The 17,730-nt window shown below is 33.5% G+C and overlaps 1 protein-coding gene across 1 annotated transcript in view; it reads left to right on the plus strand.

The window, feature by feature from the left end:
• TBX18 (T-box transcription factor 18) overlaps positions 1-11,777 on the plus strand; it is a 28,729-nt gene extending 16,952 nt beyond the window's left edge. Inside the window, exons 5-8 of the mRNA XM_014065631.2 lie at positions 4,380-4,547; positions 5,573-5,637; positions 8,202-8,296; positions 10,301-11,777. Coding sequence (XP_013921106.2) covers positions 4,380-4,547; positions 5,573-5,637; positions 8,202-8,296; positions 10,301-11,025 — 1,053 coding nt within the window. The 3' untranslated portion in view covers positions 11,026-11,777. The remainder of the gene's footprint in view (positions 1-4,379; positions 4,548-5,572; positions 5,638-8,201; positions 8,297-10,300) is intronic.
• Positions 11,778-17,730: the final 5,953 nt, after the last annotated feature.

Consider the following 17,730-nt stretch of genomic DNA (forward strand, 5'->3'; position numbering starts at 1 on the left):
AAGCTAAAGTACACTATTAAAAATACTATAAAAATACTCTTAGGCTTTTCATGGTGAACTTTAAAAAATATTATTTCGCAGTCACATTTTTTTTATCTCAGTCACATTCAGAAGTGTACACATCCAGGTAAATATATTGAATTGAAATGAGAGATACTTTTTTCTAATCTTTAATATTATTCTAATCCTGTGACTTTGTGTAATTGTAACAGACCATTTACTGGCAAATCCAGGACTTTTTAGCAAAAGAAAGAAATGTAATAACCCAGTTCATTAGTTTAAGCCAGAAGGCTTTGACATGAAATAAGTTCAAAATCTAAGCCCTATTCATTTTGTTGAAACTTGTATCCAAGGAATTGCTTCATGAAAATGAAGGGAGAATTTCTAGAGTAATTTTTACTTTTTAGGGGTTTTTTTTTCTTGGAAATAATAGTCCACAATACATTGGCTTCTCGTTCTTAAAGGGAAGATTATCTTTACTTCTAATTTCTCCAACCAGTCCCAGAATTCTCTTGTACTGAGATGAAATCATTCATCAGTGATGCATTATCTGAAGACATTTTGTCAAGTCAAAATCTTTGGCCAGTTATTTTTGTAAGACAACTAGTGGTGATATTTTTTGCAGAAGTCCATTGGCAAATGAGTAACAACAAAAAATAACTCCTTGTGCGAAAGAGTCTCTAGATGGAAAAATAGATAAATAACTTTCCATATGGATAGTGCCAAAAGCATTCACACTCACTTATTCACTCTACTCTCTCACACACAAAGAAGTGTATTAACATTTTCAGAATTATGGAGTGATTTCTTCTTCAGTGTGATTTTACCAAAGTAGTACAAAGTACCCAAAATATCTAGAATACTTTTGAAATGTTTGCTTCAGCAGAATGATTGTTGATATCTTGTTCTGATAAAAATGCAGATGTTGGGGAAAGTACTTGGGGGAAACTTATCTAAGCATATTTGGTGTGCATCTGATAAAACTGTCAAAAATCAGAGTTCAGTGTAATGGAAGTTTACGTATGTGGAATTTTGCTTATCCAAAAGACTGTCACTATCCCAAGTGTGGAATGATTTCACTTAAAAGTGTCCTAATGATAGCCAAGACTTTTATTTTTTCCAAACATAGAATCCTTCCATTTTTGGGCACAGTAAGTTTTTATGAAATTTGGCATTCAATAAGATATCATAAAATGGGAACCAGGGAATGATGACATGCAGTGCTGAATTTAATATTTTGTGGCCAATAATGAAACAGGAAATTAAAAATTGTATTCATTTTAAATTGATAGACTGTTGGCCAATAGCCATGAAAAGAAAAGAAGTTGAAAGTCATTTTCTTTTTAAAAACAAAAAAAACAAAAAAAAAACTTTCAAAAGTAATACCGGTACATTGTTTTATTTGAAACAAATTCAGATGCATCCTAAAACTCATGTAAGTTTTAGAGAAACTCCAGAAATAATTGAAAATTATGGTTTATAAGATATTATGAAAGCATTCCCATGTTCCTTCTAGAGGTTTCACATGAACAATTTTGAATTTCGGAAGCAACAAAAAGCTGTGACATGTTTTTCAAATACAAACGAAGGATGTCAGAGATAAAGAATTTCAACTTGCTGATATTCAGGGCAATTGGTTTAGATTTGGATTTGGATTGGATTTTATTCAATTTGTAGGCCGCTCTATTCCCCGAAGGGACTCAGGGTGGCTGAACAAAGCCAAGGGAGGGGAAATTACAAAAAGTGAGACAAAGACAAACAAACAATACAAACAGTTTAAAAGCACAACAGACACAGCAAATTCGAGTAGGGTGGGGGAACTCAACCCCAGGCTTTCTGGGACAGCCAGGTCTTCATGGCCGTCCAGAAGGCCTGAAGGGTGGAGAGGGTCCGAATCTCCACGGGGAGCTCGTTCCAAAGGGCCGGGGCAGCCACAGAGAAGGCCCTCCTCTGAGTAGTCGCCAACAATTATTACTATAAAAAAATAAAATAAAACTATATACAGTTAAATCTTAACTAATATGGGGAAAATGCTATGATATACGATATAACTACATAAAGAAAGGAGAATGATAATAAACTATATACATGGAGGATGGAATTTTTGGTATTAAATATTATGGATGTTTAGCTAAAACAGGATATGAGGATTTGATGTTAATGGAGGATTTTATAAACAAGTAAATGAAATGCTAGCATGTGGTTATGGATTAAATCTTTGGCATAGTTAAGGATGAAGGATGTTTAAACAACTGTAGTCAACTAAAAGTGGAGGTATGATGATGTTAATATGGTAAACATTTGATTAAGATATTTGAATTAATATGAATTAATGGAAGAGATGCACAAAAACTTGTTGTAACCAGCTGATATACCTTTTTATAACATATACTTGTTGTGTTGTTTTTTTCTTTCTCTCTGTCTTGTTTTTTGTTCTTTTTTGTTTTGATTCCCCCCCCCCCACTGTTGTGGGCATGTGTTGTTTATGTAACAAAAAAATAAAAAAATTTATTAAAAAAAAAAGATGTGACATTTCAGAGATGTAGTAGACTTTGCACAGTCTGATGGACTGTGTTTTACAATTCCTTTTCAGAAATATTTTTCTTCTGAAGGAGATGGGTGGTTTTAAAAAACCCAAATAAATAAATAGCAATTGAGAATCTATACACTAAGTTAAAATATTTCTTGTCCTCCTGGAGGCCTGTTGTATTTTCAATTTTTAACTAGTTCCTTGAGCTTTTAGTTTTGCCACTCTAATTCCATTTACTTTTGTCTTGCCCAAGCTCACAGTTCACATTGTTAACCAGTGTGTTAACAATGAATCCACATATGTAGCTATATGAACAGTGGCTATTCTAACTTTTTACAACAGTTTTTGCCAAGTCAATAGTCTATAGGTATTTTGTACTTGAACTCCAACAATTCTTAAACATGCACTGGGAATTATGAATGCTGAGATTGAATACTTCTGTGACATTAGATAGGGAAATTGCTACATTGTGAAGGAAACATATAGAAAGGCGAGCTCAGGGCTTCAGTACTTGTTTAAAAAACTTGCTACCTGGGTGAATACATTGAGATTCTATGAATGACCAAGGAGACAGAATGAACAATTAGGAATAGGAGAACAACATTTGATTTGATTTGATTGATTTGATTTGATTTATTGCATTTCTATGCTGCCCTATTCCCAGAGGGACTCAGGGCGGCTCACAAACCAAAGTAAGGGGGGGGGATACAAACAGGAGGAAAACAACGGACAAACAACTACAACAATTTAAAAACAATCAACAACCACACAATTCGAGCGGGGACGGGAACTCGTCAGCCCCAGGCGTGTCGGAACAGCCAGGTTTTAAGGGCTTTGCGGAAAGCCTGAAGGGTGGTGAGGGTCCGAATCTCCACAGGAGCTCATTCCAGAGGGCCGGAGCAGCCACAGAGAAGGCCCTCCTCTGGGTGGTAGCCAATCGGCATTGGCTGGTAGATGGAATTCGGAAGAGGCCTAGTCTGTGGGATATAATAGGTCTGTTGGAGGTAATTGGCAGCAGGCGGTCAATCAGCAATCAGCATATAAACAATCAGCAGATAAAGATTAATTCAGTATTCCTGGCAAGGAAGACTGGAATATTCAACATAGTTGCAGGGTAGGTATGGATTAGTTTCATGACTAGATTGTTTGAAACATTAGTCAGGAGTATTTGTAAGCAGAATTATTATTTGAAATTAAGATTTTCTTTGCAGGATTGCCTCCATTCTTTGACAAGCTTCTCATAGCATCAATTGGACATCCTTCTATTTTGGCTTGTATAGATAAACCCTATCTGTACTGTAATGAATAGTGTAGCAGTGACATCTTTGATTCTGATTAAATTAAAGTCTAAGATTTCCTTTGCTGTGGTCTAAATTATGCTACCCTAATGCAAAGAGTTTTAGAATGACACAGTTTACTATCATATCTTTATAAGGTAATATGTTTTTTTTAAATATTATGTTTATATTTATAATAAATAAAAGATTAAATTACTCCTTGTAAATTGGGTATATTCAGTAGCTGATGAATATATGATTTCTTCATGATTTAGCAAATAGAAAGTTCAAGAGTATTTCTTTAATCTTTAATCTAATCTTTAACAGAATCTACTTCAGTCCAACAACTCATTTTAAAAATCTTTGATAATTGCTTTTGATAGCTTAAAAAGTATAATCCAAAGTCATTCTATTGAACTAAAATTGGGTAGTTTTGAGATTCAACACAGTATATTTGCTTTAGTTAGAATAAAGCAAGACGGGCAATTCATATTATTATATTTAAAATATTTACGTGGAAGAAACAGGAAGAAAATTAGAACATTTTTCTTTCTTTCTCTTTTTCAATATAGATAATTCTTCATTCTATGCACAAATACCAGCCACGTGTCCATGTCATTCGAAAAGACTGTGGAGATGATCTCTCCCCAGTCAAACCCATTCCTTCTGGTGATGGTGTGAAGGCATTCACTTTTCCCGAAACTGTTTTCACTACTGTCACAGCATATCAGAACCAACAGGTAACTTTTGTTTTGTTTTGTTTTAATGCTGATGGCTTACTAGGATGGACATTAAAATCTTATCAAAAGTCAAACAAAAGAAATACTGGCAAGCAGAAAAAAACTATGTCATAGCTTTACAATAAAAACCAGTACTGACCTACATAATATTGAATTCCTAGTCTGATTTATTTTGAAGGGCTGATAAAAAGAGAGGATTGAAAACTATACAGAATAAACACAATACTGCCTCCTTCAAGGTTGCTGGTACCTGTCCATTTCCCCCCCAAAAAGTATTAATCACTTCTTGAATCAATTATTTACTCCTCTACTAACTATCCAGATGAAGTAGATGGGAAACATATACAACCTGCTAGTAATAAAAATTATGCCTCAGAGGTTCTTATCATTTTGTACATTCTTTCCCAGCCAGGTGTGAGTCACCATGCACAGAGCTATTAGATATATCTGCAGGTACTATAAGAATAGAGAGATGCAAATGCTTTGTTGCCCTTTCCAGCCCTTTAAACTTGGACATGGCTAGGTTTGATTGACAGAATAGAACAATGTTGAATTTTGAACATAAAGTTAGATGTTAATTATTTAAAATAATTGGCTGAAATATCAGAAGGCTGCAGTTAATTCTCTGCTGACAAATGTAGATATCAAGGGTATTATCCACCTACCAATGCATCTCTGTTAGCCTCCAAAGAAGTGGTAGTAAAGTTTATGGGTAGAAAAAGCAATTCCATCAAAATGAGATTTGCTACTGGTGTTTAGATTTTCCCCGCATGATTTTTACAGGAATTAAATTTCCATTGAACTGTGTTCAATTAGTTTCATTGAACAAATAACTTAAATTTTTAATATACAGTGGTTTTTTGGCATGTATTTGCAGAATATGCTTGCATTGTTATTTAATGGTTAATTCAATTTTTATGTAGACTTTCTATGTGTGATTTTAAAAATTAATGAATAATAAGATTATTGGTTTTAAAGTCCTATATTTTATAGGTCTGCACATTTTCTACGTATTATCTTTACAGATTACCAGACTCAAGATTGATAGAAATCCTTTTGCAAAAGGATTTAGAGATTCAGGGCGCAACAGGTAAATGTTTTGACATTTATAGTAAAACTATAAGTTATTCATGAAAATGCATAAATATTTGGAGCAAAAGTAGCATATCTAAGTTGTGTTTCATTTAGGAATTAAAATTTGGTATCTGCCTTCCTCTCAGAATCTGCCTTCCTGTCAGTTGTGTCACATGTGTCCTGTATTCTGGAACAATAGAAAACAGTCCTTGATTGTCTCCTATGTGATAGCCTTTCAGGTATTTGAAGAGTAGTCTCATATGCCCACTCAATTTGTTTAATATTTAATATATAAATCTTCAGCCATAGAGCTTGGTTTCTACTTTCTAGGTCAGATTTATTGCCCCTTTCTGAACATATTTCGCTTTCTTTGAACTTCCTGTAGTTCTTCTTTTGGGATGCTTAGCAAAACCATTTAGTGAAAAAAATGTCATTTTTTTTTGCTCATATTACATTGTATGTAAAAATCAGGAGATTTGTGTGGGGGAAGTATACTGTGTATGACTGAAAATAGGCTTTATTGAAAATTCTTTTGACAGACTTTGGAAAAGAATATTATAAAAATCTTTACTCCAGGAGGTAAAACATATTTTTTCCCTTACTTAGAAAAAATATATGTTAATAAAATTGGGCATTTGGATGTATAAATTATGATGGTGATAACAAGTAGGACAATCCTCAAAAGCATCTTGTATAAATTATCACATTGGCTTCATTTCTTCAGGAGATATGGGCTCCTATTACCACAGGGATAAAAAAAATTAAGGCTATTTTTGAAATTCACATAACATACTATTTCATAATTCTTTCCACCAGTGTTTTTGGGATCAGTCTGGCACCACTGTCTTAGAAAAGCAATGTCATGGGAGAATACTGGTTGTTTCAAATTGCTAAGCTAAATTGCAATTCTTGTTTGATTGTGTCTCCAAAGAAAGTGAATTCCATACGTTAATTATGTATTCTACAAAAGAAGTACTTTGTCTTTTCTCTCCAGACTCTATTGCCAATCAATTTAATTGGTTGACTTCAAGTTCTAGTGGTATGAAGCAAACTAAAAAAAAATGTATTTTTCTTCATATCACTTATCATTTTGCAAATTGCTAGCCCATTTTTTTCTCAATTAAAAGGACCTAGCTATTTTAGTATTTTCTCGGGGATAATTTTAGTTGCAATTTTCTATACCTTTCCCATTTGTGATTTTTTTTTTAGTTCTATGAGATGAACAGAGTAATAAAATCATTATTGTATGTAGGCTTAAGTGTTATGTAGGAATATGTAGTTTTAAGAGAAAATATATCTGTATCTCAGGAATATGCTGATAATTGTTATCATGCAAGTCCATCCCAAAATAGAATCCCTGGCCCACTTACTTGCATGACTGTGTTATTCTATTGAGTTGCATACATTTAAGCAGTAAAATTTTTAAAGCAAATTAACATTTCAGCAATTGCAGAAACAGTTTACACTGAAAATCAATAGTTGGGAGGCATTTAATGTATTTTTAGTTTTTAAAACGTTTTATTTAGTAGCAGCCACAAAGAGAAAAACCAACATCCTTTATCTTTGGCATTTTTTATGGGTCACAAGCACGTTCACCAGAAATGACTTCGAGGTCCAAAAAACCAAAGCTTGGTTGCTGTCTTGGTATTAATATTCTGGTGGATATGATTATTATAATAGGAACATTATACTACAAATACATAAATAATCAAGAAAATAAGTTGTCATGTTAGCATTAGACTATGCATGAAATGCTTCAAACCTGAATAAGACTTCAAAGTTGAGAATGTTATTTGTTTGGTAGATGACACAGCTTTCTCCAAGTCCTTGTTGGGTAAGTTGTTCTGTGAAAACATCATAGTTTAAAATAGAGATACACAACATGTGGTCTGCCAGCAAACTCTCAGCATGGCCATTGGTGACAAATAATTAGCATTACAGTATAGTTCCACAACATTTGGAAAGTGTGATTTGCACACTCCTGTTTTAATATAAACTCTAACTTTTAAAACAAAACAAACTAAAACAATTTAAAGTATGATTTTCATTGGTAGAGAATGACAAATCATGAATTAAAAAAATTAAAACTGGGTCATGGTTTCTTCCTACCATACAGAAGAATTGCTGGACTTCAACATTCAAGGCTTTGTTTGAGCTTGCAGAAGCTCACGCATTTTAACATTTTTTTAAAAAAAATATGCTTAGAAGGTTGACAGAAATGAAATGATACATGTATCATTAACAAAATTGGATAACTTCAAAATGAAGATAACAAAAAGGAAGGAAAAATATTAAATCTCTGGAAAGTTATAAACAAAACTAAAAAAAAGTTCAAATGTTGCTTGAAAGCCTTATTCCCCATTTTTTAGGATGAGATGGGATATTCTGGGGAAATCTAATTCAGATCTTTACAAAAATGTACAATCCTTTTCTGGCTAATAGCATATACATTTCTCCATATTTGCTGCAGTGCACTTCAGCTTTATCTGTGAATCATATTTAGCAAAATAATACCGTGCTGAAAATGTGAACAACTTTTAGGTAATTCAACTCTCAAAATATTCTTATTACGTTGTCTAGGATGGGACTGGAAGCTTTAGTAGAATCTTATGCATTCTGGAGACCTTCACTGAGAACTCTTACATTTGAAGATATACCTGGGATTGCAAAACAAGGTAGCTTGTCTATGGATTGAATTATAATCTATGTGTTGTTTCCTTCATTTAGGTAATAACTTTTGTTTATTTAAATATTTGGCTATAAAATCTTGTGTTTGTTTTAAAAGTTATACTGATAGACTGAATCCATTTTTCTATTAATAATAAAATCAAATAAATCTAATAAAAATATATTAGAAATTTCAACAAGGGCTATTAAGTAAAAAATAATTATTAGTAAATATACAGTACCCCATTTTGTCAGATACTGAAAAAAATGAAAAAATACAGCCCATACAAAAGTGATCTGAGAGCAATCAGGAGTTTCCTTCATTGCAATTATTTAAGAATCAGACTTTTCCTTGCTATCAGACCTCCTGTAGATTCTCTAGCCAAAAAATAAAAAGTACTTAACTGTCATCCACCAGATTGAATCTCCCAATAGATTTACTGGTTAGAAAAGCAGTAACTTTTTTCTTTTAACATGATTTCATACAAATATTTAGATTCATTTCTTCCAGAAGTTCCTGAAATTAAGAGTACCAGCAACAAAATTTAAGAGTTAATTCAGTTTATGCAGAATAACATAAAACTATTGTGTGTAGGAAATATTTCTGAAGCTAAAACCCAATTTTAAAGATGATGAAGTCCTATACTGATTCTATAGGAAAAGAGAAAAGCTTTTGGTACCATATTATAGGACAGGACACCAATCCAGATACAGAATTTAACAAGAAAAACATGTTCAATGTAATTGGTTTTAAATGTTTTATGTGATTTGTATAATTAATGTATAACAGCTAGCCAAAAATAGATGTGGGCAGATCTTGCTTGTAATTATGACGACTTATAATTACAATAATAATAACAGTTGCCACATCAATTAGCATTAAATCATTGAAATTCCTTCCCTCCCATCCACATTTGCTACATTTTTAAAAAAGGAATATTTTTTTTGACATTACCAACTGCATTCTAACTTTTTCCAGGACTTCTTTACTTCTTTTTTTCTGTCCCTTCTCCAGTATGCTGTCCCTTCTCCAACATATCACTACAAACTATACCATGCATATTATAAATCACCCACAGTTATTGTATAGTAACAGATTCTAATCTGGATTCTCTCAATCTTTGATCTAAGGAAGATTTTTTGTGCAAGCTACACAGCTGTTAAGCTACAGTAGTGCATGTCTCTCCACAGTGAGGCAAATGTTTGATCCACTAAGGATAAATAATAGGTGTTTAGTTCTATAAATACCCAGTAGTTATATTAGTGTGAAGACTTCAGCTAATATAAGCACAAGTCCAACTGCTCTCTGTATTTAGCAAGAGGTGGGCAGTTCAACCTTCCTTCTAATTAAATGATCCAACATGAATGTTGTATTTATTTAATTCCCAGCTCTCATTTTCTAGATTTTTGTTTTATTTATTTCTACACTACCCGTTTCACCTGTTATATTGTTTATAGAGTTCAGGTTATGTTTCCTTACTTCTTCCCCTTTCTATTTGTAATGCCTTTTGAAGATTATTCTGTAAAATGCAAGGGGTGGTACAACAGGAAATTAATTCCCATGATAAATACAATTTTGAGGTATAATATATAATATAAAGAAAATTCTTTCTTTACAACTGTCTTTAATTAAGAATCTCAAACAATTATTTGCTTTTTAATATAACCTATAAAGTGATGTAAGATGGCAAAAGCTGAGGAGTATAAAAGGGGCAGGAGAAGTCTTCCCTCTCCATTTTGCCCTGTTATTACTTCCTATTGAAGGAAGAGTTACATTCTTGCATTTAATGTTGGCTTGCTGTCCTCAGAAATGGCAGTAGATGCTATCTTGCACTCTTGAAGTAATTGAACTATTAGTCTGTTCATTTTTTTCATTTTTTTTTATTCCTGTAGCAACAAAAAAAAGCCATTTTTGTGCTAACCTGATATAATCTTATACCAGGTAACTTTAGGGCAAAATGCAACAGGAATAGTTAAATGTCTTTCTGTAATATTCTGATATTTCCTTTCAGGAAACACTGGTTCTTCCAGTTTGCTCCAGGGATCTACCAATGGGGTACCATCTACTCATCCACATCTCCTTCCTGGGTCACCTTGTTCGCCTCCTGCTTTTCACCTCACTCCCAATACTAGCCAGTTCTGCAGCCTTGCTTCAGCTGACTACACAGCCTGTGCTCGCTCAGGTCTAACCCTTAACAGGTACAGTACTTCGTTGACTGAAACATACAACAGACTTGCAAATCAAACCAGTGAGACCTTTGCAACCTCAGCAACTCCCTCTTACGTTGGCGTATCAAATGGTTCAGCAGTGAATATGCCTGTGGCAGGTAGTGACGGTGATGCATTCAGTTGTCCGCAGGCGGGATTATCAATGCAAATTTCAGGGATGTCTCCACAACTCCAGTACATTATACCTCCTCCATCTGGCAATGCCTTTCCAACAAATCAAACCCATCCGAACTCTTACAACACTTTCAGGCTACATAGTCCTTGTGCTCTGTATGGATACAACTTCTCCACCTCCCCCAAACTGGCTGCAAGTCCTGAGAAAATTGTTTCTTCCCAAGGAACTTTCTTGGGGTCATCACCAAGTGGAACCATGACAGATCGACAGATGTTGCCCCCTGTAGAAGGAGTGCACTTACTTAGCAGTGGGGGGCAGCAAAATTTCTTTGACTCTAGGACCCTAGGAAGCTTAACGCTGTCATCATCTCAAGTATCTGCACATATGGTTTGATAAATACTTCTAAAATAAAAGTACAGTGCATTTCTTTTTACAATGTACCCTCCCCCCCCTTTTTTTGGAATAATGCCAAGGTGATTAATATGACTTGTAAGGTAATTGTATGAATAACAACAAAGGAAATTAGACTGAATCTTTTGATTTGCTTGTGGGCAAACATTTGGACAGATTCTGGCATCTGAGTTAATATTTCGTTATCGGAATAGTGCATTTAGTTTCTGAGTAGCATGCACTTCATTTTATAACACGTTTGGCCATATGCAACAAATTAAGCAGGACTTCCTCCAGCACTCTTTCCCACATTTTTCCTTCTTTAAGGAACAAAACAACACTCAACTCTGATGTAGATGAAACAAAAAAACACTTCACCATGTATACGTTGTACTTGTATTATATGTTTGTGTACAAACTATTCTGAATACAGTGAGCCAGTGTCATAATGCGTACATTACTTCTCTGTTGTAAGAGAGATAACCAACATGTGTGCCTTCATTAAACTTAATCTAGACATCTAGCTGCATTGTGCTTTCAAAACAAAGAGACAGAATCATTTTCTATCTCAGCTTTTATGATGTACCAGTTGATTCTGTGCTGTGCTCTTGTCCTTATGCATTGCTAACAGGACTATCTGCTGGCTTTGCATCAAATTTTAGATATAGTGGTGACAAGCTAAATTATAGAGTGAAAAGGGCAATATGTAATGTTTTGTACAAAATAAATAAATTTAAAGGAGACTTATTCCATTTGAAGAGAGTATAAAGATTTTCTATATAGATTTTCTATTTGTTAATTATTGAACACAGTACTACAAACACAACAAGGCAAGATTTCTAAACCTTTCTATATCTTTCTGGTTGAGGATAATGTTTCAAGATGATAAGGCAGTAAATATATTTTCACACCATTTTTGCAAAAAATTTCTCACATGCTTTTCTCCCAGTATAAGTGATTAAACTTGAATACTAACTTCTTTTGAATTTACCAAAAGCAAAACATGGTGTTTAGTAATTGTTGATCATCTGAACTTTATTCCAGTTACAACATCTTGCACTGAATTAATAAGTTGTTTCCAAATTTGGACTGAGATATTAAAATCAGGCATAATACAAAAAGCTGCGCACCTTAGTGGTAGTTCCTAAAAATTATCTACATGACCTTTGAAATTACAATATTGTAAAGCAAAGTAACTGAAATATGTCCATTTTTTCTCCATTGTTATTACTAGCAGTTCTTCCATTCACCAACCTGTCAACACTTTTATATTAAGAACGTGTCCTACTACAGATATAATTCCAAAAAAGATTCTTCAGGATGTGTAAGTGGCATGTAGTAAATGTATATTTCAGCAGCTATTTAAAGTATCTATATATTTTTCTAAGACCATACAGTTGCTATCTGATCTCATAAAGAGATGTAGTTCTTTTAAATTGTTGCAGATGGGCTTAGTTTACACCCCTATGTGTTTGGAAGCACTTTTTGAAATCAAATTTAAAACTTTCCCCGGCATTAAGTTTTCTACTCTGTCAATGTGCAAATTCTTAAGACTTTTATCCCAAAATATATCTTTTTTGGATTAAGTTAGATTGCATTGTATAAACACACTTGGTTTTATTTTTTCTGAAATATTTATTTGAATGATTATAATTATTAATAAAAGATCAGAGTGCAGATGTTCCAAAAAGCAATCCTTACAATTTTGGAGAAAATCAAGGGAAAATCCAAAATTATTATGTTTTTGTTTATCAGTATACTATACACAGAACAGAGAGACCTAATCTGAGCCAATAGGTACAATGTCTGGCCATTTGTATCAGTTTTCCAATATTTCAGTTTGTACTTATAAGCAAAATAAAGGTTCTTTATTTTTAATCCAATTTCCAAACTCCAGCCAGAGTCATTTGAATTCTCAGGACAGAGTCTGCTATACAGGTTCAGGTCCAACATATTGTCCTTGATTTCTATATGAACATAGGTTTGTCAAAAGTTTTGTTTTTCAGTGTTTCATTACATACTTCTATCCCACTTTGAACTATATATTGGTGTTCAAGAATGGCTTTTTGATGAATGGGAGGCATCTAGAGCCCCTCTTTGAGATGGGCTATTTAGAAATATGAAATATAAACAAACTACAATGGAGTTTGTGGTGGAACTTATATGGAGTCCTATACACAGTGATGTTTCAAAGTTTGTAAACATTCTTGAATTTCCAATATTTCTACAAAAATGTGACCTAAATGTGACGTGTTTTTCACACAAATCCAAAGAAAACCCATATTAAACAAAAGTCAAAACCATGATACTTGTTCATTTATTTATTGAGCAAAATGATACCAAGCTACATATTATTGGGTAAGAGGAATGTGTGAACTTCTAGAATTATCAGTTTATTTGATGAGGGAGTTAGGGTCAGATGTTTCAATCAATGGGATGTTACTGGTGTGAGTGGGAGGTCATGCCTTCCTTATTTAAAGAACAGAAATCTGGATATTCACTGTTAAAGTCTGATCTTTTCAGCACAGCTCTATGGCTTGAAAAGAGATTTCTGTGGACCTTTGAAAAACAAGTTGTTCACTAGGCTGGAAAGTGTTACTTATTCCACAAGTCCAGTGTTGGGCAGATTGTGTACAAATGGAGGCAATTCAGCACCATTTTTACCTTTTCCAGAAATGGTCAATCAATCAGAATCTCAGTAAGAGCAGGGCTTGTAATATTCTTGGTGTCATAGAAATTCAGGGGCACATCCAAGGTCTAAAGACCTTTAGCATAGATAAACGTCAATGTCTCTGAGAGCATCAAGAGAATACTGAATAATGGTGTCCATAGCATGGTCACTAGGAGAAACCACTGCTCTCCAAAAGAACATTGTTACTTATCTACAATTTGCAAAAGGCCATGTGGATAAGCCAGAAGATTATTGGAAGAATGTTCTATGGAACAAGAACTTTGTGCCTTGAATAAAAAGTGCAATGAAATTCCAGCATAAAAACCTTATCTCATCTGTGAAACATGGTGGCAGTATCATAGGACTGCTTTGCTGTCTCTGGACTAGGACGTCTTGCCATTGACTGAATTAGAATTGTAACAGCAATTATACAGGAAAATGATTCTATCCGTCCGTGAATTGAAGTTCAAGAGGAAGCAGTTCACGCAGAAATACAAAAACCCAAAATATGCAATTGTATGACAAAAAATGCTTAAAGCAGAAGAAAGTTAATGTTTTGGAATGGCTAAATCAAAGCCCTGAACCATAAGCCAATAGAAATGTGAAAGGACATGAAATGGGTAGTTTATATAAAGAAGTTCACCAGTGTCCCTGAATTGAAGCTGTCCTATAAGGAGGAATGGCTAAAATTATTCTAAGCTGATGTGTAGGACTTACCAAGAGGTACTGGAAATGTTTTCTTGCAGTTATTGCTGCCTCAAAGGGTGAGTGGGGTGATGGCACATCAGTTACTGAAAGCAAAGATTCACCTATTTATGCACATAAATACATATGGGATCATTTTTCTCAAATGAACAAGGATAATGTTTTTGACACATTTGTTTATGTTCCCTTTACATAGTTGTAGGACTCGTTCAGAAAGCAGATCATGTTTTATGTCATATTTATGCTGAAAAGTTGAAAATTCAAAGTATTTACAAATTTTAAAAAATCACAATAGCTATTGTGCCCACTCTTGACCCAAATATTACATAATTATTTGGAAAAGTTCGCTTCTTATGCTAGAAAATCTATTCTGTTGCCCGCTTGATTGTAAATCTAGGAATTATCAAAGAGTGCAACACTGTAAAACAACGAAATGAACAATTTGGCTTGTTCCCTTTCTGTACTGTTTTTATTTCAGTGGGATTCCTCTGAAGCTTCAGGGTTATAATATGCTGCTATAACACAAGTGTTAATGCCAGAATCATAAATACAACATAGCAAACCTAATATTGTCAATAACAAAAAATTATTTTAGTAAAAATTTGGGGCTTCTGGATCTAACGCTGAAAATGTTGGTGTGTTTTCTCATCCTTTTAACTGATTTGGAAGTTAAAAGTTTTCAACAACAGTCTAAGAGATATTGATGAATAATTAGTAAAAGATTTTAATGAAGTGAAAATTGGAATCAATTTGGAAAAGCTTAGAATTAATATAATTAAAATAAAGTCAGGTTTTATGTTCATATATTAAGGGACATTTCAGGTGAAAAGCCACTATTTCAACAAATGAGGTCTTGCAGTCGTACTTCCCAGTAGTATAAAATGTGATACATCTGAACTTGCTGAGGTTATATGAATTGATGATAATAGTTACTCTTGGATTTTCATTATCCTGCCTAGCAGTAGTTTTTCAAATATAGAAAAGTTTGTATTGTATTAAAACAGCTTTTTAAAATAATGCAATTCCTTTGTAGTTAAAATATCGTTACATGATTATAAAATCCAATTTTATGGAATGCAATGTCAAATAAGCAGCATATCTATAATTACATATTGCTGTATTTTTCCTTTTTTAAAGCTACAGAATGAATATTAAAGCATATATCTAAAACACTTTTATTAAATTTTTAAAATAAAATACTGTTAGAAAAATACATTCATGGTAATGTCATCAAAAATATCATTTATGTTTATGTGTTGCATTTACTGTATACTAGCATAGCTTCTCCGTTATATCTGGCATGGTGAAAGTTTGAAATAGACATTTCATTTAGAAATATATTTGGCATCAAATGTGCAGTGTCTTCATGCACATTTCTGTCCTGTGGGATTCTACAGTACTAAGTAATTTGATGTTCAACAGCCTGCAACCAGTTTTCTAGTACTGTGTATTTAAAGAGGGAGAGAGAAAAAACATGGACAATTAGACAAATTATTCACTCGATATCTGTATGCCACCTTTTCTTAGAGAAGTTTATATTAGAATGTAAATTATTTAAATATTTAATATTAACATCAATAAAATTCTCTTTGAAGGAATTTACAAGTACTAAAAGATAAAAGCCCAGCTGGGAATAAGACTCTTTGAATTGTCTTCATAGAATTCCTTAATATGCTATGGAGAGAAAGTAAAGACTTATTTGATGTCAATATGCTGCTATTTTAGGATATAAATGCAGCCAGCTGTAAATTACAGGGATTGGAGATAGGACCAGGGGATAGTTGCAAAGAGACAAGGCAATCCAGCATCAGAAAATTACCTTTCAGGCTGAGATTACTGGTATCATTTGTTTCAATGTCCATCCCAGCCCTTTTCTGTTTTTTTCGGAATAAAAGATGCTGAAATTTTAAAAAAAATCACCTGATTTGAATAATACTTAGAGACATTTCAGTTTGGAAGAGTATCAGACACAAATGAGAAATAAGTGGTTTTCTTAATATGTTTAAACCTGTTGCTATCTGTCCCCTGTTGTCATTTGAAGGTGAAGTCTATGATGAATGTTGGGCATATGAGGAGCCAAATGTTGACAGCCAATCAGCAACGTTTTTATTTGGAGCACAGGAATGAACGGCTTGCAGGGCTGCACTAGCTCCCAACAGACCCCTGCTATTTGCCACATGTCTGCACTCATTCCAAAAGATGTGATGATAGGATGAAACCTGTCTATCAGTTCAAACTAGAAAATTAACGCTTGTGCATGTTTGTTTCACTTGGGCATGAGTCTTTCCCCTCCAGTGTGTGTAGTTAATACAATACTATAACTACAATGCAAGTGTTACAAGGTAGATTTAAAAAGAGGTCCTACCACAGTTGGGAATAGCTTTTAAAAACGATGTAGGGACATTTAAGCTGGCAATTTCTGTGGGAACAACCAAGAATCTTCATTCTACCAGGCTGTTCCTAAACATTTTAAGTTTTGTGATGAAAAGCACCAGTAATCCTAAAACATCAGACAAAATCAAATTAGGTATCCATGTAATAGAAGTACATCTGCATATCTGTCACAATGCTGGTATTTTTTTTGGAGCTTGAATTAGCTCTAATTTTTTTTTTTTTTTGCTTCTAGCATTTATTCGCAAGATGCATGTTCATTTAATCACCATGGCCTTTTTTATGTTTCAGATAGTTGCAGAATTCTTTCATAATATTACTAAAATCCATTAATCTTTCCTGTTTCATGCTTCTGTGTTTTAACTTTGTTTTGTCTCCTTCACAACGCTTTTTTCTTTAATCCCATCTTTTTGGTTTGGTTCATTCCTCTTATCTCTGATGTATATCTCCTCTATTTTCTTCTGTTCTTTTTCCTTCAAAGATTATTACTCATCTTGACCTCTTAAATCTAGTGTACACCTATTTCTCTGTTCCAAATGTTCTTTCTTCAGAGATTAGGCTTTCAGCACATGGGAGAAAGTCTCCGATTATTCATCCTGTGTTTCATCCTGTTTAGATTTTGCAGTAAATGATTGTTGCAGTCATTTTTCCTCTTTGTCTCCCAGCATTATAAACAAACACACTGATCTATTCTACTTTCATGTTTTGAATTATGTCATTATTAACATATCTCTTAGAACGTATTTTAAGCATATCTTAGTCTAATTTTTCCCTTATCTCTTAGTTTTTCATGGAATCCTGTGGGTTACTTTCATAAAAAATACTTTTTATCTTTCTTCTTCTATTGTATGCTTTTATGTGGTCAATCACCAGCTATAACTTCAGATTTCTGATATGTGCTTTATTCTGTTTATTTTTTCTCTCTTTTCCCATAGATTTCG

The sequence above is a fragment of the Thamnophis sirtalis genome, unplaced genomic scaffold (genome assembly GCF_051295495.1).
Source record: "Thamnophis sirtalis isolate CommonGarterSnake01/CBP01778 unplaced genomic scaffold, rThaSir2_p1.2 scaffold_6, whole genome shotgun sequence".
NCBI lineage: Eukaryota > Metazoa > Chordata > Lepidosauria > Squamata > Natricidae > Thamnophis > Thamnophis sirtalis.